Source organism: Lactuca virosa, chromosome 1, assembly GCF_052849685.1.
Source record: "Lactuca virosa cultivar CGN04683 chromosome 1, Lactuca_virosa_CGN04683_v6, whole genome shotgun sequence".
In the NCBI taxonomy this organism is placed as follows: Eukaryota; Viridiplantae; Streptophyta; class Magnoliopsida; order Asterales; family Asteraceae; genus Lactuca; species Lactuca virosa.
The window spans coordinates 10,957,350-10,972,342 of record NC_136426.1 but is presented as its reverse complement, the minus strand read 5'-3'; the positions used below and the strand labels follow the sequence as shown (position 1 = coordinate 10,972,342).

At 31.5% G+C, this 14,993-nt stretch overlaps 1 protein-coding gene across 4 annotated transcripts; it reads left to right on the top strand.

Annotated features, from left to right (window-relative positions):
- The first annotated feature begins 7,096 nt into the window (after positions 1-7,096).
- On the top strand, positions 7,097-14,127 carry LOC145132418 (uncharacterized). Of its 4 annotated transcripts, none has more exons than XM_079067193.1 (11): positions 7,097-7,364; positions 7,690-7,737; positions 8,416-8,554; positions 8,682-8,882; positions 8,991-9,113; positions 9,315-9,352; positions 9,538-9,661; positions 10,530-13,148; positions 13,248-13,343; positions 13,430-13,566; positions 13,649-14,127. In XM_079067193.1, exons 3-11 carry the CDS (start codon positions 8,477-8,479, stop codon positions 13,890-13,892), a joined length of 3,660 nt encoding a protein of 1,219 aa, XP_078923319.1. In that variant the 5' UTR covers positions 7,097-7,364; positions 7,690-7,737; positions 8,416-8,476; the 3' UTR covers positions 13,893-14,127. The 4 variants fall into 4 exon arrangements, 3 of the variants coding, with proteins under 3 accessions (XP_078923319.1, XP_078923325.1, XP_078923333.1); XM_079067199.1 differs by having other exon boundaries at positions 7,670-7,737; XR_013718068.1 differs by lacking the exon at positions 13,649-14,127 and having other exon boundaries at positions 13,243-13,343.
- The last annotated feature ends 866 nt before the right edge of the window (positions 14,128-14,993 follow it).

The following is a 14,993-nucleotide window of genomic DNA, read 5'->3' as shown; positions in this document are numbered from 1 at the left end:
AAGGACCAAAGCCTAGCAACGACCCAAAGTTAGAAGGCTAATGGCCCAATAAGGCCAAAAACTCCTCTAGTCCAAATATAGACCAAACCATAAAAGTCAACAGCAGCTGAGTACGCTCGGCGTACTCATACTTACACCCTGCGTACAACAACAATCACTAGTATGTGCTGGGTACGCCTAACGTACTACTAAGCATGCATGATCAGGGATCGGGCAAAGTACGTGCCCATTAAGCACTTTTCCCATTAAGTGCTTAATACTTGCAACCAAAAACCCAAACTTCAGATCTAAGTCTTATTAAACGTCTTAATCCATAAAGTCATGAACTTTGAGCCTTAGCATGGCTCAAAAGGACCCAAACCTTACTTTTAGCATTCCACTTTCACCAAAATGACCTAACACATGCATGGTTGATCCACAACCATCAAGATGCTAACTTTATGGACTAAAGACCTCAGAAACATCAAGAGAAGCAACTTCTAACATTTGGAGTGGAAGAAACCCAATAGATCTCATCGTATGACCAAAAAGGGACCAAAACTTCATAAAGACTAGATCTAAGCATACAAGGAGCAAGTTCCAAGCTTTTATACCTCAATGAAGTTGGGAATGATGTGAGAAACATGGATCTACAGACTCTCCTTTAGTTAAGGCTCCTTCTTCTAAGCTCTTCTTCTTCAATCCCACCAACACACATAGAAACACACACAAGAAGGTCAAATCTCTTCAAGAAGGGCTAAGGTTTCAAAATTTGACCAAAAGGGCAATGGAGGCTGAGAAATAAAAGGATCATGGGTCATAGTGTTGTTTAAATAGGGTCCAAACCCTAAAATTTAGGGTTTGCCCTCTGAGTGTGTACGCACAACGTACTCCAGTTTTTCCAGAATTGGCAAAACTGCCCCCTAAGGACCAAATCTGCAAAACATTCACACACCTATGGTCAAAATGAAAAATACCTTGAATCAGGTGCTACACCTAACAACATAAACAATAGACCAATAAGTCATAAGGCCTAAGTTATAAGCCATAAACCATAAACCATAATTTATAACCCGCAAGTTCAAAGTCATAGGTCATAAGACATAAATCACAAACCATAAACCATAAGCCTTAAAACCTAAACCATATGTCGTATATTCTAAACCATAACCATGAATGGTCTAATATGCTAAGCTAACTTATACCAGTATTTAAGATACCAAACAAATTTAGACTGCGGTTGTTTATCTGCTATAATCTTCAGACATCTTTTAAATAGATTTTTATATGTGGTGGACACAACATCCTTTCTCTTTGTTTTGCAAAAAGAAAAAAAAACCCCTCAAATATCTTTAAATTTTAATGTTGAAAAGTATCAAGAATATCATAAACAAAAACAAAAGAATTATGTTTGCGAAACCAAAAAAGTTGGTCCAAACAAAAAAAAATTGTTAACTTAAAATTTTTTTTTTTGAGAAAAAATGCTAATGTTTTTTTTTTAAAATGTTGAAGTTATTTTCTATTTTTTATATAAAACATAAAGATTATCGGTTAACCTCGAAGACGAAAAATATATATTTTTTTTAAATAAAATAAAACTATGATTTAATCCAAAAAATAATATATATAGTTTCTTTTATATAGTTAACCTTAATAATAATAATAATAATTATTATTATTATTATTATTAGTAGTCTTCACCTTTTTTCTTGTTAATTTTTATGTATTTTCACCAAAAGATATTGTTAAGTAGGTGTTTAGGAGTGCTTTTTAAAAAGTCAATAAGTAAAAAAAATATTTCACAAACATTGATTTTATAAGTAAAAAAGAACTTTTCAAAAAAGTCATGAATTCCTGAATTTTTCAAGAAGCCAATAAACATTTTGAAAAACAATCTTATAGATGTAAAAGTTTTCTACGGTGTTTTTCTACCATGTTTTGACAAATTCTTTTACATATAACAGCAAATTTATTTTAAAATTGTCAAAGCAAATAGATAAATAACAATATAGAAATTTTTATGTCAAACAAGCAATATTTATAACATCACGATTGAATGATTGATGTCATCATACAAGTGGTTGGAATCATCAATGATTTAACTTGATGAAATTTGTCTCGTCCTCCAAGTGGTATAAATCATTTGAACCAAGAAAACTCATGTTGTTGTCGTGCTTTAATTTTGTTGCTCTTTCTTGCCATTGATTATAGATAATATTGGGTTGTTTTATATTATTTACTATATGAATATAATATATTTGCTTCATCTTATATTTATAACACTAGTATAAATGTTTTTTTTTTAAGATTTAAGGCTCATATTAATTTGGTAATTATAACTAATTTATACAGGTTTAAGATCTATAAAAATCTAAGTGACCTGCAATTTTGTTTTTTGTTTTACTGAGATTTTTGCAGGTTACCGCCTGCAAAAATCTACGTGGCCTATGAAAAAAAAATTATTTTTCTCAGCAACACCTATGAGAATCGAAGTGATTTGCATTTTTCTTTTTGGTTTTCAAAGGTTATCTTTGTGATTGGGAGAATGCAAAATGATCTAATGATTATTATAAGTTGGTATGTGAAAATTATAAATTTTTTTTTCAAGTTATATTACTAAATGACGGTGTTGTTATACGTCTGAGGTAGAAGTAAATGAAGATATGATCCTGAAAATGTACGACACTTTTAATTAGTGTTTGTTGTAGTTTTTTTAATAAGTATAATTTTAATTTTAGTTTTATTATTTAATTTAAATTAATAAATGTTTATTTTAAAAAAAAAATAGTTATAGTGTGTGCATGGGCGGAGTCACTTATGAGTAAGGGTACGCGAGATCTACCCTCAGAATATATATATATATATATATATATATATATATATATATATATATATATTCTATTTAATTTATAAAGAACATCCTATAAAATATTTCTAACGTCACCCTTGACTAAGTGTCGGGAATGATAAATATGTTATAAGTTGACAAAAATGAAAGAAAAAAAACTAATATAACTCATATATGACGTATAGGTTCAGTGGCGGAGGGGGGAAGTATAATATGTATACTTCATCCGTCCTTTGTATATTATTATTCCTTCGACTACAATAACAATTTCCAAAGGATTGTGATTTTTCCCCTTCCTTATGTATATATTGTTATTTGTTCTGTTACAATAACATTTTCAAATGAATGTGAATTGTGATGTTTACGTGAATGCATTTTTCTAACTAGAGTAGCAAACTTTGAAATATATATATATATATATATATATATATATATATATATATATATATATATATATTGGTTTTTCAAGGAACCAAATCTTTTTTTCAATTTCTAAAACTTATTCTTTATCGAAAAAAAAATCTAAAAATATCTAAATTCATATATTAACATTGTAAATGTGATAAATATTTTTCGGATTCACCGTGTGAATCCGGATTCACATTGTGAATTTTCAAAGATTCACATTGTGAATTTGACGTAAAAAAAAAATGAATTTGATATCATTGGAAAAATGATAAAAAGTTATGAATTTCTGTATTTTTAGTTTTTTTTCTTGATAAAAAATAAGTTCTAAAAGTTGAAAAAAAGATTGGTTCATTGGTTGATTATGGTTCTCTATTGAACCTCACCCTATATATATATATATATATATATATATATATATATATATATATATATATATATATATATATATATATATATATAGAGCTAGGTTCAGGTATTTAAAGTAATTATTGTGTTATTGTATTAATAAATGTAGGCCAATCATTTCAAAAGGGTAAATATGTAATCATACATCTAATTAATTATGGTAAATATATAAATCAATTAATATCCCTTTAATTTAGGAATATCAGTTTTAAAACCCAAGACAAAATTTTGTCCTTATTCTCCGACGAACTTCGTGTCCCATAGAAGCAAAGCCTTCGCCGGAGTCAAATCTCCGGCATCCTATTTGGCGTCTCCCAACTCGCTCTTTTCGTCTCCGAAGCCCTAATCCTCTGGTACAACGCACATCTCGTTAAAAACGGTGTCTCCACTTTCTCCAAAGTCATCAAAGTGTTTGTCGTTTTAGTCATCACCGCTAATTCAATAGCGGAGGCGGTGAAGCCATCGACTCTGTGTTTTCCGTTCTCGATAGGTCAACCAGAATCGACCCCGACGATCTAGATTCCGAATCCATTGAAACGATCAGAGGCAAAATCGAGTTACGTCATGTTGACTTTGCATATCCTTCGAGACCTGGCGTCATTATATATTCAAGCATCCGAGTCTTAGAATCCGATCAGGCCGACCAAGAATCTGGTAACAACTCTGGCTTTCTTTATGTTTACTCTGACATACAATATGTTACAGGAGGCCAGGTGTATCCTGCCCAGGTATTTTTTACTTGCATTTGGTATTTGACAATTACAGAAATTTGTTGCTGGCTTAATATATTTCTTGTTATTTCAGATCCTGTTTGGCTTTCTGTACATTGTGAATCTTGGAATAATGTTATTCATTTATGTGAAGACTGATGTGGTATGAACAATTTTTGTATGTTGTTCATCCGAAATTGAAAGTTGTTTTGATGCACACCAAGTGCTCGCTAAAATGCTTCAACTGAATGGTATTTCTTCGTTTATAGTATTCTATCAGAAAAGAATGTTTTTTATGATAATCATGAACATATTCTGATAGAATTCCCCGAATTAATATAATTATTGGTAAATGAATTCCAATTCTATCAGAATGGAATCATGAATTCCAATTATGTTGGAATGGAATATAAATATTTTCTCACTAATTTATTCATTGGATTTGTTTCTACAGAAGCTGATGCTTGAAGAACGAACCACTAAATTTGAAAGACGCCTCTTAGCAACATTATTCTTTTAGAATTTATTAGTGTCTTTGTTAGATTTTGATGTTTTTTTTCCAGATTTGAAAGTTTTTTTAGTTTTATTCTTTAACAATAAATGTAATTCTTTAGCAATTGTTACATGTATTCTATAAGAATTAATGTAATTTTTGTTTTAATTCTTCAATTGATGGTTCGAGAATTTTGTTATTCTACAAGAAATTTTTAAAGTCATGATCAAGAAATATGTTCAAGAATATTTTTATTATTTTATGGTTCAAGAATATTTTTATTTTTGAACATACTCAAACATATTCTGTCAGATTGTCCGAATTAAAAACCTTATAATTCGTAAAATCGGATTTTTAAAATTAATAGAATTTATGATCCCTTAAAATATGCAAATTTCCTTTATTAAATCTATGTTAATTGACTAAAATACCCTTCTAGTTAAATTAGATGGTATTTTTTAATTATATTTAATTCAATAATATGTATTAATCACTTTCTTAAAAAAAGGAAAATGATTGGCCCACATTTATGCATACAATAGCACAATAATTACTTTGAATATAATAACCTAAGCCTATATATATATATATATATATATATATATATATATATATATATATATATATATATATATATATATATATATATATATAGGGCTAGGTTATAATGTAGATGGATAACTATTGTGCGGTTGTGTGGACAATGTTATTCTATGAGAATTACTAAGAGAATAAGTTGTTTAGTAATTTAAATACGTTCAACCTCACAACTACCGTCATTTTCATGTATTCTCACTAATTTTTATTCATTTTTGTTCTCATGCATCGTTTTTCACTCATTTTCATTTTTACAGAATGCGACTCAATAAACATTCTAACAGAACGAGAATAATAAAAAAAATCTATAATAACCTTATAGATTATTTAATTAGTAAGAATACATGATAATTACAATAGTTATGTAAGAATGAACGTATTCACATTATCAAACAACGTTTTTTCTTTGTCATTCTCACAGAATTGCATTGTCCACACGTCCGCACAATAGATGTCAATCCATATTTGAACCTAGCTCTCTCTCTGTATAAAATACCTAAACCTATATATATATATATATATATATATATATATATATATATATATATATATATATATTGAAAAACGAAGAAGATGTAATAATAATAGACAATTTAATGATTTAATAGAGGACTGTAATTACTTTAATAATTAAATTGATGCATTGATAAAGATATTTTGCATTTTTATGTATTTTATACTCACGATAAAATCAAGTAACAAAAAAAAAAATGCATTTTTAGAGTGTCAAAAAATTTAATAACTTTTCATAATAAAAATATTTTAACAATTAGAAAAGATTCCCCGGCGTTGTCGGGGTCGGAAGGTATTGCTTTGTAAAGTAAAGTGGCATGTTGGTTGCTTTTTGTCCGTTAATGTGAGGGTAATTTGGTCTTTTCAGGTAGTAGGGACTGAATTTGTCACCATGGGTAAACTATATTGACCATTTATGTAATTTTGAAGGTGATGGTGGTGGTGGTGATGGCAGATGGTGGGTGAGTTTATGGTATTGGGTGGATATTTTCTAATAAATAAAACATTAATTTAAAACCAAAAAGAAAATGTTAAATCTGGTAAACCACAGGGACCAATCGTGTAATTTTGTCTAACAATAATAATAATAATGATGAGGGACCATTTCTGCCAAAAGACTAAATACTAATAATATGTAATAAAATGCGAGAGTTATGAAAAATTCAAACCAAAGTGAAAGGGTTGTTTGTGAACAAAAGCATCAATAAATAAAACATTAATTTAAAACCAAAAAGAGAATGTTAAATCTGGTAAACCACAGGGACCAATCGTGTAATTTTGTCTAACAATAATAATAATAATGATGAGGGACCATTTCTGCCAAAAGACTAAATACTAATAATATGTAATAAAAGGCAGGGTTATGAAAAATTCAAACCAAAATGAAAGAGTTGTTTGTGAACAAAAACATAAAGATGAAGGGTCAATGTTGTAAGTTGGATGACCAAAATTGACGGTGCCACTTTAGTGTAAAATCTTTAGTAACTTTAATATATATATATATATATATATATATATATATATATATAATAATAATAATAATAATAATAATAATGAAAATAAAAATAATTTGTATCTTTCCAGAATTTGTCATAAGTTTTTATGACCACATTCGGTGCATAATATATTATCCAAGACCAAGAGTCATGGCTTTGGCGCGATGTCATTTCTGCTATTTTTCTCACTTTCTGCTTTTTCCCATTTCCCTTTTTCATTTCAATGGCCAACTCACCTGATTAAAGAATCCAAAAACCCAGTTGTAGTTACTGCCTTTTCACGCTTATACTTCACATAATCTCTGTCAGATTCCCTGAATTTTGCTTCAATTGCAAGTTGCCCTTCTCCTCAGATCTTGCATTTTTGTGTAATACAGTTTATATATCCATTCCAATCTCTATCATACTTTCTCAAAGTAAGCTTCGAATGCGATGTTTAAACTTCTAAAAAACATCTTCACCTTTGATTTGCTATCTTTAATAATGTTCCCCAACAAGGGTTTCTCCAAATTTTTAAAATTGATTTTTTTTTGTCGATACTTTTAGCGAAACTAATTGATTTCAAATGGTGTTCTCACTAAACTTTTGAAGTTTGACACTTACCGAGCTGATTTCCCTTTCGTTTTTTCCTACTCCGAGAGCACATTTTGGTTTCTTTCTTTTTGGTCGTTTTAAAGAGTCCTTTTACAATTTTAATGATTTTATTTTAATTAATCTGTAGTTCCTGTTCATACTTTTTAGGGTTTCGGACCAGAGTGGACTTCATCACAATAAAAAAATCTGAAGAAGGTAAGCATTTATTGGTTCAGGCTCAATTAATGAATTTTTTGAATCGTATTTGCAGATTTTTCTGTTCCATATTTATTACACACTCCTGCTACTGCAATGTGAGCCCATTTTGATGTTCCTCTTTGTAATGGAGTTTTAATTTTCTGTTATTTGGGGGGAACATATCAGCATCAGACATGATTAACTTTCTTTATTACTATTTTTTTTAGTTTAAAAAAAAGTTATTTTGTCGTCATTAATGTTGACACATGAAATTCTGAACTTCTTTGACTTTCGTTTTGGAAAATTTCCAAGCTAAATTTACATAACTTCCTATTCTCATGTCTACAAATTATTGATATTGTTGATTTTTATCCCAAAAGGTTGCATTTTTTTCCCGTTGCTCAAGGGTATTTAAGATATTTGACTAATAACAAATCACTTTCCATTGACTCTATAGGCATGATTAAGTTTCTTTATTATTCTTTAAGAAAAGTTAGCTTTCTTCCTTAACGCTGAAACATGAAAATTGAACTTTCCCCTTTATTTTTGCAAAATTTCAAGTCAAATCGACCTAATTGCCTATTTTCATGTACACAAATTATTGATAGTCTGTTCTTTATTTTTTCAGAATTACAATTTGGGTTTAGCTAGAGATAATTTGATGTATTATTGAGTTCTGTTATTGCAAATTTTCAGGCAGTGATCTTGATTAAGTAACATCTGGAACCCAAGATTTGAGGTTCATGGTTGCACAGTGATGTTGAGGGCTACCAAATGGAAGCTTGAGAAGGCTAAAGTAAAAGTTGTTTTTCGGCTTCAGTTTCATGCTACAAATGTATGTTGAGTTCCTCATTCTGTCTCTTTTCTTCAATTACTCATTCAATTCCTGTTTCCTTTTTTTCCCATTAAGTCCTGTATGGATAAAGAAACTTATATGTTTTATTGATGGTTGAATGTATCAGATTCCACAGAGTGGATGGGATAAGTTATTTATTTGTTTAATACCAATTGAATCTGGAAAGATCATTGCAAAAACTAGCAAAGCAAATGTGAGAAATGGGGCATGTAAATGGGCAGATCCTATCTATGAAACTACAAGACTTCTACAAGATGCTAGAAACAAACGATATGATGACAAGTTCTACAATCTCATTGTGGGAATGGTAAGTGGGGTGGTGATTTCCAATTATCCATTTTATAAAAAAAATAAAAATTTGAAATATATTTTCATCTTTCAAGTTAGATTAGTAAATGTTTGTAAGTATTTTCAGGGTACTTCAAGGGCTAGCATTCTTGGTGAGGCTACCATAAACCTTGCTGAATATGCAGATGCATCAAGTCCTTTAGTTGTTTCTTTGCCTCTTGATGGATCTGACCATGGAATCCTTTTGCATGTGAGGAATCTAAAATCTTTGACTCTAGTCTTCATTCCTTGACTCTTTTTTCTATTAATTTGTTCATCTATATTCTATACCAAGTAAAAAAGAAACAGTCATATGTATAATTGTATATAGCTTAAGTTTTTGTATTAAGTTGTTCATTTATTTCTTTTTATCTTTTCAAGTGGATGGTTGACTTGATCTTTTTGGTGGCAGGTTACAGTTCAGTTGCTGACAGCTAAAACTGGATTCAGGTATCTTAATATCAATTGCTCTTTCCTTTATATAAAGACTGCAACTTTTTTGTTTTCTAGATGTGAAATTACATTATTAAAAGTAAATCAGTTATCATGACTTGGGTTCCCAAGATTGTTAATTTTTATTGAAGGATATTTTAGATATTTATCAAATAGTCAAACCTTTTTCTGAAACTATGCAGAGAATTTGAACAGCAATTTGATAGGGGACTTCAGAGCAGCAGCAACCTAAATCGGGAAGTGGAACCTAGTATTGCTACATCATTGTCTTCTGAATTAACAATCTCTGAAGATCATGGAAATAAGGTTTGATTGTCTTTTCAACTATCTATTGAATGTCTACAATACCCTTTAATATTGATAGTAGTTATGTGGACCAAATTTATTTCATCATAATTTATAATGATGATAATGGGCATATAGGTAGCTTTAGCTTGAAAACTTGCCAATAAAGGAAATATTCCCATCCAATGAAAGTTGAGATGAGAAATTTCCTTTTTGAGCAGATCACAATAACTAGCAACATACTTCAAATTTATTTCATTTTGTTAATTTCAACCAAAAAATTTGTAACGTGTTGATGAAGTTGGATAGTTTATTAGTGGTCTCAAAAAGTTGTATGATTTTAATAACAAAGCTTAAAGCCAAATGACTTGATTAGACATGAAGTGAAAGTGTATTGTTAATTAATTATTATATTTTACCCTTTTTTGCTACAGTTTCAAGATAGGGACAACCACTTGCCCTATATCACTATTTTAAATCATGATGATGTTGCTTTTGGTCCACTAGATTCCCTTATTTTGTTATTATTAAAAGGTTTTAAAGATATTAAATTAGTATTCAAACAGATTGTATACAGTAGTGTAGGCCCACATTGCAATATTCATGGGACACATGGAGTAGAACTCTTTTTGCATGCTGTGTACTTAAGATTCTTTTTAGTGATAATGTATAAATATGCCACCCTTTTTATACACTTTTCTCAACTTAGGATCACGTACATTATTTTTAACTTTTTATTAATTAAGCCACCCTAACAGGGTTCCACCACCAAATAGGTCAATTCTAGCCAAAAAGTCGCCAGAACATTGTAAAATGATCAAAATACAAGCATTTTACATTATTTATTACAAGATAAACTACTCTTATCTTTTTGCTCTTCTTTAAATAGGTTAATACAGAAACACATTTGGGATCAGAACCTAAAGAGCTTATTACAATTGTTGAAGAAACAGGCATACATGAATTTTCAGAAAGTTATTATGCTGACAAGCATGAATTACCAAGCATCCATGAATCCCGGGATTCAAACGGGCCCACATGTAGTCAAAGCCCAACAACTGATCAGTCCAATCATCAAGGATGGAATTCAGATTATTCAGTGAATAATAACTTAGCAATTGCTCATGAAGAGAATCACAGACTCAGAGGAAGCTTGGAAATGGCTGAGGCTTCCATTTCAGAACTTAAACTGGAACTAATTGCTTTGCATAGTCATGCTAATGAAATGGGAATGGAAACACAAAACATTGCACAACATCTAATGGCTGAGATTTCTTCAGGCCAAAAACTAGAAAGAGAGATTATGGCGCTCAAATCAGAATGTTCCAAGTTCAAAGATAAACTACAACAGCTAAAAGAAGTAAAGTCAAGGCCCAAATCTATTGTACAGACACAGGCCCATCAGTCCACATGGGCAAACGGGCTTTTACTTGTGGAGAATCGAATACGGGAGCTCCAACAAAAGATTCCTTTTGGGATCACTGCATCTAATTTAAACTCAGATTTGGAGGTGCTTCTTGGAATCCTACATGATCTTGAAAAAGAAACGGTTTTCACAAACGGTTTTAATTCAGTAGAAGGTAAAAATCTGCAAGTTTTAAGGGAGCTGGATGAAGTGAAAATCGAAAAGGGAAATCTAATTAGAAAAATGGATGAGATGGAGTGTTACTATGAGGCACTTGTGCAAGAGCTTGAAGAAAACCAAAAACGGATTCTGGGAGAGTTTCAGAGCCTTAGATATGAGCATTCAACATGTGTTTACACTATTTCAACCTGTAAAGCTGAAACTGAAATGACACGTCGTGATATGAACAATCAAATATTAAGATTCATTGAAGAAAGACAATCTTTGGGTTGTGTTAATGAAGATCTTACAAAAAGAGTTGCATCTTCAGAAGTACGTGTGCAAGAACTCGAGAAAAACAGAGAACAGATTCTTAAAGAATTCAAGAGCCTTAAAAACGAGCATTCGACATGTGCTGAAACTATTTCAACATACAAATCCGAGACTGAGTCCATACGCCGTGATATGAACAATCAAACCTTAAAGTTTGCTAAAGAAAGACATGCTTTGGGTTGTCTTAATGAGGAGCTTGAGAAAAAGGTTAACACTGCAGAATCACGTGTGCGAGAACTCGAGGGAGAGCTTCAAAGTCTTAAAAACCAGCATTCAAAATGTGTTGACTCAATTTTGACCTGCAAATCTGAGATTGAAATGTTGAAATCTGATGAAAGACATGATTCGGGATGTGTTAATGAGGAGCTTGAGAAAAGAGTTATGAATGCTGAATCACGTGTGCGAGAGCTTGAGGAAAACCGGGAATGTATTCTTGAAGAACTCGAGAGCTTAAAAAGTGAGCATTCGACATGTGCAGATGCAATTTCAACCTGTAAATCCAAGACTGAATCGATAGGCGATGAAATGAATGATAAAATATCAAAATTGACCGAAGAAAGACATGCTTTAGATTGTGCTAACAAGGAGCTCGAGAAAAACCGGGAACAGATTCTTGGAGAGTTTGAGAGCCTTAAAAACGAGCATTCGACATGTATCGATACAATTTCAACCTGCAAATCGGAGATTGAATCAATACGCGATGAAATGAACAATGAAATCTCAAAGTTTATAGAAGAAAAACATGCTCTGGATTGTGTTAATGGAGACCTTGAGAAAAGGGTTGTGATTGCAGAAACACGTGTGCAAGAGCTCGAGAAAAACCGGGAACAGATTCTTAAAGAATTCAAGAGCTTAAAAAACAAGCATTCGACATGCAAATTTGAATCTGAATCAATACACGATGAAATGAAGGATAAAATTTCAAAATTTACCGATGAAAAACATGATTTGGAACGTGTTAACAGAGAGCTGGAGACAAGGGTTAAAACTGCTGAGTCAGCACTTGTAAGGGCCCGGTCGAATTACTCGATTGCAGTGAGTCAATTGCAGAAGGACCTTGACATGTTATCGGGCCAGGTTGCTTCCATGTTTGAGACTAATCAAAATCTGATTAAAGGAACTTTTTCAGAATCTTTGATAATCGAAAATGATAATGAAAAACATGAAAAGAAGGATCCTGAAAGGGAAGGAGAAGGGGGGTCTGAATCATTACGTATGGCCTTCATGAAAGAGCAATGTGAAACCACAGTGCAAGAACTAAAGCAACAACTTTTGGTTTCCAAAAGGGATGCTGATAACATATTGTTTAAATTACAAGATGCCCTAGATGAGATTGATAGTAGGAAGAAATCCGAAGCTTCTTACTTGAAAAAGATTGAAGAATTGTCTTTCAAGGTTGTGGGATTGGAAGCCGAGTTAGAATCTTTACATTCTGAACTCGAATGTGCTCTTTTGAATCTTGAATGTTGTAAGGAAGAGAAACAAAAGATTGTTGCTATAATGGAAGAATGTGAAGAGGAGAAGATGAAAATTGCATTTGAACTTTCTTTGTTGCAAGACCAGATTGCCACTAAACAAAAGATGGCTGGTGACAAAGCACAAATCAACAAGGTAAAACTAATCATCTCTTAGTTTTGACAATGAGGAGGGCATTAGCGTCTTTTTCCACATTTTTTTTGGGTGTCATTGACATTTGTTGTTGTAGTGCAGTTGGAGGGGTTGAAGAAGGAGAGATCCATTCTTTCAATGATGAGTAGTGGCTCAAATTTTCAAGATTTACAGAGAGAACTTGTGCAACTACACAAGGTGATCTCAGCAAAAATACAGAAAAACATAACATTAATTAATTATCATTTTTATTGGTTATGATTGTTAGTTTGTTGCTTCTTAAGGCTAATGAAGAGCTCGGGGGAATATACCCAAATTTTACGGATCTCCCGGGAGATGGAAATGCATTAAAGAGGGTGCTTGCATTGGAAATCGAGCTTGCTGAAGCACTGACATCAAAGAACAAATCCAGCATCCAAAGGTAAAATTAAGTAATCATAACTCAATTTTGACCAAATAGAGTTTGAAAGTCAAACAAACTAACATGAATTATATATTTTCAGTTCTTTCCTTAAACAACACAGCGATGAGGAAGCGGTTTTTAAAAGCTTCAGAGACATCAATGAGGTGATCAAAGACATGTTGGAAATGAAGAACAAATATGTAGATGTGGAAAATGAACTGAAGGAGATGCATGAACGCTATTTGGAGTTGAGTCTGCAGTTTGCTGAGGTGGAAGGTGAGAGACAAAAACTTATGATGACAGTGAAGAACTCAAGATCACCCTCCATTGGAAACCCTAGATAAGATAAAGATAACAATCTTTTGTACTATGTAGAGTCTTAATTAGTCTATCATAATATTGTTATAAAATCAGCAGAATCTGTGAATAGGTTTCGGGTTTAGCTGCAAGTGTGTAAATGGGTTTAGTTGCAGACATTTTAACCATGTTTTTGGGTGTTTGAAGTTTTTCTTTTAGTGAGATCCATGTTGTGAATTGTAATTCATATTCTGATATTAGTAGAAAGGTTTGATTCTTTTATTGGTGATTTGGTGGTTGTTTTTAGTCATTCCATTAATGTAATAACAAGATAAACATCGCTTATCTGTGTCATTTTAGTTGAACAATTATCGTTTATGTTGATTGATGTTTATCGCATATCAACAAGTAATTTGCCATTTATATTGCATATCTTATATGATGTAGGACACTTTACCTGTTACCACTCTTGAGTCTTGTCATTATCATACATGTAACAAAAAGAGGGAACAAGTTAGAAAAGGTTACATCGTTTTCTGCTATATTCTCGCATCATATTATCTTCTCTAACCACCTTGGATGTCTGAAAGGTCACCCAATTCGTTTGTATCAATCATGATCTTTCATTGCTATTGAGACTTAAATTCAGTCAACTACTAATAAAAGAAAAACAATTAAGAAAATAGAAAAAGGATAAAAGAATAGAAGAAGGTAATTTTGTCATTTTACAAATACTTAACCTCCATTTCTTTTAATGGTGTTAGACATAAAGACCTTGTGCAAGATTTTAAAACCACATGACCAGCCATTCTCATAATGACTTGTGATATCTTTTGCCAACAACAAGGACCATTTGTGTAATTTTGTCTTTAAAATATCCAACTTGTGAATCCCTTATAATATGTGTACCCGAGTTATGTATTTTACATTTATTACCTTTTACAAACAAAAACAATAAGGATCTGTTTGATTTATGTTTTAATGGTCCAGTAACTCGGTCTAGTAAAAACGTTTGATATAAGACATTTTTACCCTCTTAATTAGTCCTAATGACTCTTATCCGGTCATACCAAAAAAGAAGTTGACCGGAGACTAAGGTTGCGTTTAGTTACGGAAAAACAATTTTCATTTTCTGTTTTTCGTTTTCC

Bases quoted from the DNA above. Each gene is read 5' to 3' on its own strand.
- LOC145132418 (XM_079067193.1), top strand. From the start codon at position 8,477: ATGTTGAGGGCTACCAAATGGAAGCTTGAGAAGGCTAAAGTAAAAGTT. The intron at 9,662-10,529 runs GTTTGATTGTCT...TTCTTTAAATAG, and splicing joins CTGAAGATCATGGAAATAAG to GTTAATACAGAAACACATTT. The intron at 13,567-13,648 runs GTAAAATTAAGT...ATATATTTTCAG, and splicing joins AACAAATCCAGCATCCAAAG to TTCTTTCCTTAAACAACACA.